General features: G+C 34.5%; 1 protein-coding gene across 1 annotated transcript in view; it reads left to right on the top strand.

Moving 5' to 3' along the window:
• MAPK8 (mitogen-activated protein kinase 8) overlaps positions 1-13120 on the top strand; it is a 100761-nt gene that overhangs the window by 59531 nt on the left and 28110 nt on the right. Inside the window, exons 4-6 of the mRNA XM_077746504.1 lie at positions 2479-2608; positions 8636-8694; positions 8786-8924. Coding sequence (XP_077602630.1) covers positions 2479-2608; positions 8636-8694; positions 8786-8924 — 328 coding nt within the window. The remainder of the gene's footprint in view (positions 1-2478; positions 2609-8635; positions 8695-8785; positions 8925-13120) is intronic.

Below are 13120 nucleotides of genomic sequence, written 5' to 3' on the forward strand. Positions count from 1 at the left end.
GAAAAACACTTGGATGTGCATATAAAGAGACATACATAGGCCTTTTCTTTGCAACACTATTTATAATAGGAAAAATTGGTAATAGCAGTGAGTCTATCATGAGAATAAGAAATTGTGATATAGTCATACAGTGAAATATTATACAGTATTTAGAATGAACTGCAACTGTGTTTCAACACGGACAGTCTCACAAATGTAGTGTTGTTGAGTTTAAAAGGAAGATATAGAATATATATACATTATAGTACCATTTATATGTAGTTGAAAATATATAAAATAGTGGCATATATTTATAGGTGCATATGTATATAGAAAAGTAAAAAAACATTAATAACACCAAACTCAGAATAATGCTTATGTCCAAAAAAAGAGACAAAGAAAGGGGACTTTACCTATGATGATGTATTTCTTTTTTTAAAAATTCAGAGCAATTATGGTAAAATGCTAAAACCTCTCAAATTTCTGTAATGAGAACAGCATTTATTCTCTTTTCTGTACTTGAAATAATTTATAATACCCAAAATTACAGAATTTGGGTAACTTTAAAAAGCATTATTGGCAGAGTAGTTGTCATTTTAACCAACCACATTTAACCAACCACAAATTAAATGTAAAGAAAATAATGTGGTGTAGTCAATACAGGAACGATTCTGGAAGCCAGCCCATGGTTAAGATTCGAGCTTTATGATGTACTAACTTTGTGATTCATGGGAAATTAATATTGCTAAGACCGTTTTCTCACCTGATTTACATGGTTGTTGTGGAGAATATAGTATTTATAAATATCTATATAAATTATATATAAACATATGTAAAAAGTATATATAAAAATGCTTTTTCTGNAAGGAATAAGTATCTTCAAATATTTTGCTTATTTTTTCATAAAAGATTCTTATGAAATAGATATAAGCAAAAAATTTTTAAGCTCACTGTATGTGTTTACTATCACTATCAACTGAAGAAATTAATTTTTTAAGGCATTATTTTGGGCCCCAATGGTAGTTAAGATTCATAGTAAGATAGTAAGATTGGGGGGGTCTCTAATTTGTGCACATTTAAGTATCAGCAATTAGAAATCTAAAGTCCTTGGATACAAAATAGTACAACCTACTCAGATACTTTTGAACCTTTAGAATTTTGAAATACTACTTTAACACATAAAAAATTAATAGGAATGAATTTAATGGTTAAATATAAATCATACTTTATCTGAAACAATCAAAACTACTACTAATCATTTTCAGTGACCCCCTAATGATGTTGTTTTTTAATTTGGGGAGAACATATACATAAATATGGTATTTTTCTAACTCAAAAGTATAATATTTATGTCTGCTTTGCTGTGTATATGTATATATGTATATATATAGAAAATAAGTTATGGCCTATATATTATGTATAGATGTGTCCATTTATGCCAGAGTACCAATTTCTTAATACATATTTTTTCAGTACATTTGATATAGTGAGATAGCTAGAGAGCAAACTCAGGTTTTCAGTTGGATGAGAGAATAATTTTAATCAATAGTGTGCTAACTTTCCAAATACCATATAAACAGAAGTCTTAATGTATGTTTGGTAGTTCAGTATGAAAAGCATAACCTCATGTCTTAGTCTTTTGGTCTTAACTTTGCTTTTCTGTCTTACCTTGGGTAAATTACTTATTAACCTCTGGCAGTGGTGAATTCAAATGATTTTAAAAGTCTGTTTTAATAATACCATTCTGTAATTTTAAGATACTTTACCTTATTTGTGCTTTACTTTCTCTGATCTGTCATTTGTAGAATATGGTGTTTAGTCAGTGTCATATGGTAAAGATACAAAGAGTAATGGGTATGATGTTGCTTATGTCACAGAATTATGTGTTTCAGTAACAGTTATGAAGCATCTTCTAATGTCCTGAAATCTAGCATTCATATCTATAAGCTTGATTTTTTAATAACCTTTTATATAGCTCTGTATATATGTTCTTTCCTCTTTCTGTATTCATTTTGTTGTGTACAAAGAAGATGGAAGTGATCTACTTATGTAGAATTCTTCAGAAAGTATTTTGGGTAGAATTTATGACCACACGTATTCTTTAATCCTGTTTTTCCTTGGTGTAGGTGCAGGGTGAAGGATTCATTAGGCTTTAAGTTATGTATTCGGCCTGAGTACTCATTAAACGTTTATGCATTGAGTGCCCATTGTATGCTTGGTACATCTTGGAGGACCCCCAACAAACAAGTATAGTTTCTGTCTTCTTCACAGTCCCTTGTCTCTTTGAATCCATTAGCATTTTAAGAAACAGTTAATAGTGCTATGCATTTTTGGAATATGCTGTAATAGGTAGAGTAGAAACATGTTGACTGTCAACCACTGGAAATTGATACAGTTCCATTTATCTTTGGAGAAAGTAAGGAGTCTGCATGAATGTTTCATAAATTCAGTTTTGCAGATTTTAAAACTTTTTTGTTGATTTTGAATTTCTTGTTACAGTGCAGCTTATGACGCCATTCTTGAAAGAAATGTTGCAATCAAGAAGCTGAGCCGGCCGTTTCAAAATCAGACTCATGCTAAACGGGCTTACCGAGAATTAGTTCTAATGAAATGCGTTAATCACAAAAATGTAAGTGAAACATTTGAGAAAATGTTGTAAGTATAGATGAAATCAAGATTTGTTCATGAGTATATAACTATCAAAACCTTTAAAATATTAGGTGTTTTAAATTGTTCTTCTGGCTTGAAACATTATTTAAAAGGGATACATATCTACAGTGTGATTTTTTTTTCTCAATTTTATTAAATTATATCAAAAGAAAAACAGTTGCTGAAATTTAGATTGTGTAATTTCCTTATAATTCAAAAGGATTTTAAAAGAGGTAGTTGTTTTAGAAGAGCTTGATTTAGGCTTGACCTCATCTTCTGCTTTTATTTTCTGGCAGGCTGACATTTCAGAAAACTGTAGCCTTAACACAGAGATGAAACTGTTCCATTTTACTTTGACAATGGTATTTTATTTAGTATTGGATATAAAATTGAAATAATTTCTCCCTACCCCACTCCCACTTTTTAAAGTGATGCTGATACTTGCTGGTCACTTTAAGGTGAAGATAGTGATTTTATGAAGCAGTTTAGCAAAAACTTCAGAAGATACTTAAATGAAATTAGGAAAGCATCCTAATTCTTTTTCCTAATGATTGTACAGACTTAAGCATCTAACTTTCATTAATTTTGAGAACTGTTACACTTTTTTAAAACTTTAAGCATACTTTTATGATTATTTCAATGGAATGATTTTTATAAGCTAAGGAAATAAACTATGAGTGAGTTATGCAAGGGACAGTTTTATGAAGTACTAAACCAGAAGCATCTGACTGGAGATGTTTCGTGGTATTTGTCTAGAGGAGTTTATAAAATACAGTAAGCTTCATGCTTTCTGATTGGAGATAATACACTTTACCACATTTTGAGAGCTAACTGCAAGCATCTGTGCACTGGAATTACTAGTCACTGACGGGAAAGGATGAGGCTCCTTATTTGGGGGAACTTACTACAGTGTTATTTTGAAGACACATAGTGAAATACCAAATATGATAAAGCATTAGAGGTTTGATTGTCATATCGTGGTGGATGGAAAATAAGTGCTGAGATTTCAGGGGAGAGAAGATTGCATGAGCTTTCATGAAATGGGAACACTTTGGGGAAGGGTGACCCTAGACTAATTCTTAAAAATAGGGTAAAAATTAGATTGTTAAAGGAAGAGGGTCTCCCAGAGAGGAAGAACAGTGTTTAAAAAGAGATACAGGTGATAGTCAGTGACAGTGAAGAAGTGTGTCACCATTCTTGTTCTAGATGGGAGCCAGCCATGTAGCTTGTCTGGGTTTTGCTAGTAGTCTCCTGCTCTCAGATGGAGCTGCTCATGGTCCTTGTAGCCTGTTTTGTGGCAATGATGGTGATGATATTGCCTTAGTTTTGCACTGGGGACGTGGTCAGTGACTCCCTATTTCCTGAGCCAGGTGACTCCAAAAATAGATAGTTCCATTGACTAAATGGAGGGCATGGAAAGCTTGTTTTACATATGTAACCCTCTGCTCGGGGTGGCGAGATCCACACAGGCAGTAGTAAGTAGTACCCTTGGCACCTAGAAGAGTGCTGAGTAGAGTAGATGCTCCACCCATATTTGTTCAGAGAATGAATGTAAAACTAAATACAGTTGATTGAACAAAGTGAGCATTAGGGATGCTGACCCCATGTGTAGTTGAGATCTACATATAACTTTCAACAACCCCAGACTTAACTATTAATAGCCTACTATTGACTGGAAACCTTACCAATAATATAAACAGTTGATCAATACATATTTTGTGTATCACATGTATCCCTTTTTTTAAAAACAACTTTACTTATTTTGAGAGAAAGCACGAGTTATGGAGGGGCATGAGAGAGAGAGAGAGAGAGAGAGAGAGAGAGATTGATAGAATCCTAAGCAAGCTCTGCGGTGTTAATGCAGAACTCGATGCAGGACTTGAACTCAGGAACCATGAGATCATGACCTGAGCTGAAACCAAGAGTTGGATGCTTAACTGACTGAGCCCCCCAGGCGCCCGTCTATGTATTGTATTCTTACAATAAAGCAAGCTAGAGAAAAAATGTTATTAAAATCATAATGAAAATTCTTACACAGTACTGTGCTGTATTTATTGAAAAAATCCATGTGTAAGTGAACCCACATAGTTTAAACCCATGTTGTTCAATGGTCAATTATGTATAAGGAAACCAGGAATTTTGGAATTTTTACACCCCTGATGAATGGATGTTTTTGTAATGCCTTGCCTTTTCAGCAGTTTCATGTTTTACATAGATTAATCTCATCATTGGTCTCATAAGCATGTTTTTTTCCCACCCATCTCTTCTTTATTTTATTTTATTGTGGTAAAGTACACATAACATAAAACTCACTATCTTAGCCATTTTAAGCATATAGTTCAGTGGTACTAAGTACATTAATATTGTTGTGCATTTCTTACTATTTTCATAGATGCTTTTGTTTGTCAACTTGGTCACATATCTCTGAACACACTCATATGTCACCTATCACACAGTACTTCATGACTGATTGAATCCTTTAAGAGGAACTGAGGCTTGTCATCTCCTCCTAACCGTAAACATTGTAGTCCTGTTTGGAAGTCAGGTCGCCATTTGGTTCACATTGTCTTAGCAGATTATTCTTTGTGTCACAGGTCTGCTAATAGGTTACATCTTTCTCATCTTTTACTTTCTTTTTTTCATAATAAAGATTTTATTTTTAAGTACTCACTACATCCAACATGGCACTTGAACTTTTATTAAAACCTTACAATCAAGAGTCGCATGTTCTTCGGACTGAGTCAGCTAGGTGCCCCCCATCTTTTACTTTCTTTTTACCATTTGCTTTTGGAGATTAAGTATAATACTTTCTGTTTCTCCCTAGATTTTACATATGAAATCTGGCTTCTCTTCCCAGACTGTTGGGGATAGCTTTTTCCTTTGTTCTGACTTTTCATTTGTTGTCTTCACTTCCCAGTTTTGCTCAGGATGTCTTCATAATAGCTGGATGAGTTTATTAGTGACCTTTGTTTATGTAGCGGAAATTGCTTGTGTAACTAAAAAGTTATCGATGTCTCCTGAATTCTTCATCTTGTTCACGTGGATATTATGATTGGAGACATTTTCACAATGCCTTTTCGAAATCTTCATAAACTTATTTGGTCACATTTCTGATCAGCTATTCTTTGTTGTCATTGTTGTTTTATTCACAGAACAAAGTACAGTTTCTCAGTGAATTTTTACCTGCTCCTAGTAAGTGTTACTTCTTTCACATACTTCTATAACCCCCACTTAATCAGTCCTTGACACTTTTGTTTGGCTGTCTAGTCTATGATTGATATAATTTCCTTTATTTTCCTTTTTTGGGGAAAAAAGACCACTTTCTGTCTTAATCTTTTATTTTATAACACCTTTATTGAGATACAGTTCACATAAATGTATAATTCATTTAATGTGTGTAATTCAGTGGTTATTAGTGTATTCATTGATGTATATGACTGTCTACAGGCAGTTCTAGAACATTGTCATCACCTCAGAAAGAATCTGTGTATTGTTTAGCTTTCATTTTCCTGTCTCCCATCCCCCTTAGCTCTAAGCAATTACTAATCTCTTATTTTTGTGTTTTTGTCATCTTTAACACTTCTTTTCTACTGTAGGATTTCTCAGATAAGAACAGTTTTACTATTGCTACAAGTCTGTAGATGTGTAGTTCATCTAATTGGTAGTCAGGAATTAATTCATTTAGAGCAGCTAGGTGCATTCTTATTATCACTTTCCCTACCTTGAACAAATTTGTTAGACCTTTTCTGATCTGAAAATTTTTTTTCTGAATTTATTCACTGAACAAATATTTGAATGCCTTTTATAAGCAAAGCTTTATGCTTAGATGAATGACATAGATTCTACCCTCATGAAGTTTGTCTAGAAAAATATTCCCATCCCTAAGTATATTTGTCAGTAAACATTTAAGAAATGTGTGTCAGGCCTACGGCCATACCACCCTGAACGCGCCCAGTCTCGTCTGATCTCAGAAGCTAAGCTGGGTCGGGCCTGGTTAGTACTTGGATGGGAGAAAGAGGATGAGATGTGAAGTAAGAAATGTTTGTCAGTCATCTCCCTGTGGTGCTAGGGCCGTAAAAGGGAATAATTCTTTCCAACAAGGATCCTGGTGTGATTGGGATGAGGCTGTCATGAAAATGAGTCTATACTACAGTGTGTTAAATGCCATAACAACATATAAGATTGTGGGAACAAAGTAAAGAGAATATTTAGTAATCTGCCAAGGACTAGAGGTTGTCAGACTCTACAAAAGACATCAATTTTGAAAGTAACAGAATTCAGCAGGTAAATATGACAAGTATTGGGAACACTATATTTAAAGGCATTCAGAGTTTTTAAATATATCGCTGTTTAAACTAACTTAGTATGGGTAAAGTATCTGCTTTAATAGAGAGCTTAGCAGGAGACAAAGTGGGTTGATATTCTGTCATGGAAGGCTTTGAATGTTCTTACTGCAAGGGAGTTTGGGAAATTTTTTTTGCTGGTATTAAGTTTTTGAAGAGGTGAGTAATATCAGGTCTTTCTTTTACCATATTATAGGCAGAAAAATGGTAGTTGGATTTGTAGAAAACCATTGTTAGGGAACCTAACGTCAGAAGTAATTACAGTACGGACAGTCTAGATGAGATGTTAGAATCCTTTACCGATATAGTAGCTCAGGGAATTGGAAAGAAGTGGTTGAAGCTCAGACTAACAGTGGAATGGAATAGTATTCTTTTTAACATTTATTATGGTGAAAATACTGAAAAAGGAGTCAAAAATTACTCTGAACTGCCTTTGTAAAAGAGAAGGCACTCTGGAAAAGTAAAGGGTTTGGATAGGAATGCTAATGAGTTCAATTTTATATTCTTCGTGAGACTTTCATGTGAAGTGGCAATGTGTATTTGAAACTTCTAAACTAAGCAGGGACTTTTAATGTATATTTGGAAACTATCCAACATAGACATGTTTAGAGAAAAAGATATATTGCCCAGGGAAAGGGTACAGATAGAGAAAAGAAATGGATTAAAGGTAGAATGGTGGGAAAGAGGGCATGTCTGTGGATGAACCAGAGAATAAACTGGGAATGAGGAAAACTGGGAAAGTTCAGTATTATGAAAAACTGAGGGCATTAGGGGTAGGGCTGAGATTATATACAGATACTAAATTAGGTAAGAGTTGATGGAAGGTCTTTAACATTTGCTCATAAATTGGGGTGCCTGGGTGGTTCAGTTGGTTAAGCATTGACTTGGGGCTCAGGTCATGATCTTGCAGTTCCTGAGTTCGAGCCCTGCATTGGGCTTTGTGCTGACAGCTCAGAGCCTGGAGCCTACTTCATATTCTGTGTCTCCCTCTCTCTGCTCTTCGTCCACTCATGCCCTGTCTCTGTCTCTCAAAAATTAATAAATATTAAAAACAATTTTAAAAATTTGCTATAAATTATGTAGAGGATTATATAATATAGGTCCTTATAAGTGAGTATTCATAAATGGAATGGATATGTGGAGCTCTTCTGTTGGTACATTTCTTTTAAAGACTTTTAAGAGCATTTTTAGGTTCATGGCAAAAATTGAGAGGAAGGTACAGAGATCTCCCATGTACTCCCTTCCCCCACACATGTGTAGCCTCCCTCATTATTCATTTCCCCCACCAGACTGGTACATTCATTATAATCATGAACCTACAGTGATAGAGTCCATAGGTTACATTAGGGTTCTCTTTTGGTATTGTACACTCCGTGGATTTGGACAAATGTGTAATGATATAATATCTACCATTATAGTATCATGCAGACTATTTTCACCCCCCTAAAGATCCTATGTCGTCTGGTTCCCTCTCTACCCCTAATCTCTGGCCATAAAGTTTTATTAAGTAAAATAAGAGATGACTTGGGCTTAGAACATAAGGTTTTAATATTTTTACACCAATGGTAGATTTTTTTTAAACACATGTATTTGCAGTTCCTAAATGAAAGTATTACTAAGCAGCAGCGGTGTCTAATTTTTCTGTCTCTCTGCTTTTCCCACAGATAATTGGCCTTTTGAATGTTTTCACACCACAGAAATCCCTAGAAGAATTTCAAGATGTGTAAGTGTGATAATTAAGATTTTTTACATTCGTTCATTATTCTTAGATTGTTGCTGTACACTCTAGCTGTGATCTTTTCTTACCCATGAAGTTACATAGTCATGGAGCTCATGGATGCAAATCTTTGCCAAGTGATTCAGATGGAACTAGATCATGAAAGAATGTCCTACCTTCTCTATCAGATGCTGTGTGGAATCAAGCACCTTCACTCTGCTGGAATTATTCATCGGGTTAGTAGAAAAAAATTATCATCATGTTCTTTTTTTAATTACTGAGGTGACATTCACGTAACATAAAATTAGCCATATTTTAAAGGGTTCAATTCATTGATATTTAGTACATTCACAACATTGTACAACCACCCATTGTAAAATTTCAAAGTATTTTCATTGCCCCAAAAGAAAACGTGATACCTGTTAACAGTCAGTTTCTCTCTCTCTCTCTTTCTCCCTCTTTCCCTCTCTCTGTTTCTCTGTCTCTCTCTGTCTCTCTGTCTCTCTGTCTATCTGCCTCTCTACCTGCCTTCCTCTCTCTCTCTTTCTTTTTCTCTCTCTCTCTCCTTCTCTTTCTCCTCAACCTCTAACCTCATACCAATCTGCTTTCTTTGTCTATGGATTTATCTCTTTTGGTACTTCATATTAAATGGAATCATAATATGTGATCTTTGGTGTCGTCTTTACTGTAGCATAATGTTGTCAATCTCATTCATGTTGTAGCATGTATCAATAGTTTGTTCCTTTTTATGACTGAATAATATTGCAGTGTATGCATTTATTACATTTTATTTATCCTTTCATCCATTGATAGACATTTGGGTTATTTTTACCTTAGCTTTTGTGGATAGTGCTGCTGTGAACATTCATGTACAAGTATTTGTCTGAGTTCTGTTTTCAATTACTTTGGGTATCTTCCTAGGATTGGATCATACGGTAATTGTTTTTTTAACTTTTAGAAGAACTGCCACACTGTTTCCAATAGTGACCATACCATTTTACATTCCCAGCAGCAGTGTGTGAAGGTTCTGATTTGTCCAAATCTTTGCCAGTACTTAATTGACTCTTATTCTAACCAATCTAGTGAGTACAGAGTGATATCTCCATGTGATTTGCATTTCCCTAATGACTAAAGATGTTGAATGTTTTCATATGCTTGTTGGTCATGTGTATATCATCTTGGGAGAAACGTCTATTCAAGTCCTTTGCCCTTTTTTTGATTGAGTTATCTTTTCATTGTTGAGTTATAGAAGTTCTTCATATATTCTGGATCCTAAATACTAGATCCTTATCATATATGTGATTTGTAAATATCTTCTCCCATTTTGTTTATTTTCACTTTCTTGATATTCTTTGATGTACAGAAGTTTTTTAATTTTCATGAAATTCAAGTATCAGAATTATGTGGAATTGCTGTAAAGACAGAGACCAATGGAATAGAATTAAGAGTCCAGAAATAAAACACATATCTATTGCCAACAGATTTTCAACAAAGGTGCAAAAGGCCAATTGGGAAACAGTAATTCTCTTTAAGAAATGGTGCTGGGACACTGGATTTCCACAGCAAAATAATGAATTTGGACCTTATCTCACATCAGACACAGAAATTAACTCAAAATGGGTCAGTAACCTGAACATAAGGAGCAAAAACTATGAAACTCTTAGAAGACAATACAAAGATTAAGCTAAACTTTAATGATTTGACAATGAATTCTTAAAGATGATACCAAAAGCACAATCAACCAAAGAAAAAACTAGCTTTGTAGTAAGTTTTGAAATGGGGAAGTATGAGTCTTTTTTAATATTGTTTTGACTATTCAGTGTCCTTTGTGATTCCATCTGAATTTGGTTATCAGCTTTTCCATTTTGGCAGAAAAGTCATTGGAATTTTATTTATTTATTTTTTAAGGTTTGTTTATTTTTGAGAAGGGAGGTGGGCAGAGAGAGAGAATCCCAGGCAGGCTCCGTACTGACAGTGCAGGGGCTCAAACTCATGAACCATAAGATCATGACCTGAGCTTGATTGAAGTCAGACACTTAACTAATTGAGCCACCCAGGTGCCCCAAGCCATTAAAATTTTAATAAAGATTTCATTCATTGGGGGCCCTTGGGTGGCTCAATCAGTCACGTTTCCAACTCTTGCTTTTGGCTCAGCTCTTGATCCCAGGGTTGTGGGATTGAGCCCCACAAAGTGCTCTGTGTTGACAGCAGGGAGCCTGCTTGGGATTTTCTCTCTCCCTCTTTCTGCCCCTCCCCTGCTTGCTTGTGTGCATGCACACATTCTCTCTTTCTCAAAATAAAGAAAAATAAGCTTAAAAAAAAGATTTCATTCATTGAATCTGTAGATTGCTTGGGTAGTTTTGCCATCTTAACTATATTTAGTATTTCAATTCATGGACACTGAATGTGTCTTTCCATTTATTTAGGTTGTATTAGTCTGCTTGGGCCCCCTTAACAAAAAGTACCACGGACTCAGCAGCTTAAACAGCAGCTATGAAATTGCCCTCTGAGCTCTGCTTTTTCTGTATTCCCTAAAATTTGTATGTTGTATTTTCATTTTCATTCATCTCAAAGTATTTTCTGATTTTCCTTTTGAATTATTCTTTGCCCCATTGGTTGTTTGAGAGTCTGCTGTTTAATTTCCACAAATTTATGAATTTTCCAGATTTCCTTTTCCTTGATTTCTGGCTTCATTCCATTGTGGTCAGAGAAGATACATTGTATGCTTTCAGTCTTTTAAAATTTATTGAGACTAGTTCTGTCACCTGACATGTAGTCAGTTCTGGAGACTATTCCACGTGCACTGTTTTGGAGGAAGTATTCCGTAGATGTCTGTTACATCTAGTTGCTTTATAGTATTGTTCACATTCTTTATTTCCTCGTTGATCGTCTGCATAGTTGTTTGTCCATTAATGAAAGTAGGTATAGACACCTTCAACTTTTATTGTGTAACTCTCTGTTTCTCCCTTCAGTCATATTCATTTGTGCCTATGTTTTGGAGCTTTGTTGTTTATAATTGCTATATCTTCTTGAGGGATTGATGTTTTTATTAATATTTATTGTCCTCTATTGCCCCTTGTAACAGTTTTTGTTTTTAAGTTTTATTTTTATTTAAGTAATCTCTACACCCAACACCCAACATGGGGCTCAAACTCCCAACTCTGAAGTCAGGAGTTGCATGCTTTTCCTATTGAGCCAGCCAGGCACCGCCTCCCGCCCCTCCTTGTAACAATTTTTACTAATAGTCTATTTTGTCGGATACTAGGTTAGCTGTTCCACCTCTTTTTTGGCTTCTATTGGCTTGAAATATCTTTTTCCATTCTTTCACTTTGTTTGTGCCTTTGAATCTAAAGTGAATCTCTAATAGGATCATGTTTCTTTTTTATCTCTTCTGCTCTTCTCTGGGTATTACTGGGAGAGTTTAATCTATCTACATGCAATGCAATTAATTGATAAGGAAGAATTTACTTCTGCCACCATGCTGTTTGTTTTCTATATGTTGTATCTCTTTGTTTCTCAATCCCTCCATTGCTTTTTTGCTTTTTTTTGTGTTTAATTGCTTTTTTGGTAGTGTGTCATTTGATTATTTGCTAATTTCCTTTTCTGTGTCGTTTTCAGTCATTTTCTTAAAGGTTACCATTAAGATTGCAAAATTAGTCTCTTCAATTGATAACAAAATCTATTGTGAATTATTACGACCTTAATAGTATACAAAAACTCTGCTCCTATATACAGTCTGTTCTTCTCCCATTATGTTAGAGTTGTCACAAATTACATATTTATGTGCCGTGTGCCCAATAAGATAGATATGTAATTATTGTTCAATACATTTGTCTTTTAAATCATATTGGGAAAAAAATAGGAGTTAGAAAGCCAAAACACAGTAATACTGACCTTTGTATTTATCTATGTAATAATTTTTACCAGTCTTATTTCTTCTTACAGCTTCAATTTTTTTAGTGTCCTTTTTTTCCTACCTGAAGGACTCCCTTTAGCATTTCTTATAGGGCAGGTGTAACTAGCAACAAACTCCCATAGCTGTATCAAAGTGTCTTAATTTTCTTCTTTACTTTCGAAGGACAGTTTTGCTAGATAATGGAATTTTTGTTTGGGTGTTTTTTCATTTAGCAGTTTGAAAGTGTCTTCCCACTGCCTTTTGGCACTTGTAATTGCTTTTGAGAAATCAATTGTTAATACCATTGAGGATCTCTTATAAGTGACAAGTTGCTTCTTCTTGATTCTTAAGATTCTCATTTTGTCTTTGGCTTTGAACAGTTTGATTATAATATGTCTCAGTGAAGATCTCTTTGCTTTTATCCTTGGTGTTCATTGAGCAGCTTGGATGTATAGATTTATGTCTTTCATTAAATTTGGACGTTTTTACTCATTCTTTCAAATATTTTTTCTGCCCCTTTTTCTTTTCCCTCTTATT

The sequence above is a fragment of the Crocuta crocuta genome, unplaced genomic scaffold (assembly GCF_008692635.1).
Source record: "Crocuta crocuta isolate KB4526 unplaced genomic scaffold, BGI_CrCroc_1.0 scaffold28, whole genome shotgun sequence".
Lineage (NCBI taxonomy): Eukaryota > Metazoa > Chordata > Mammalia > Carnivora > Hyaenidae > Crocuta > Crocuta crocuta.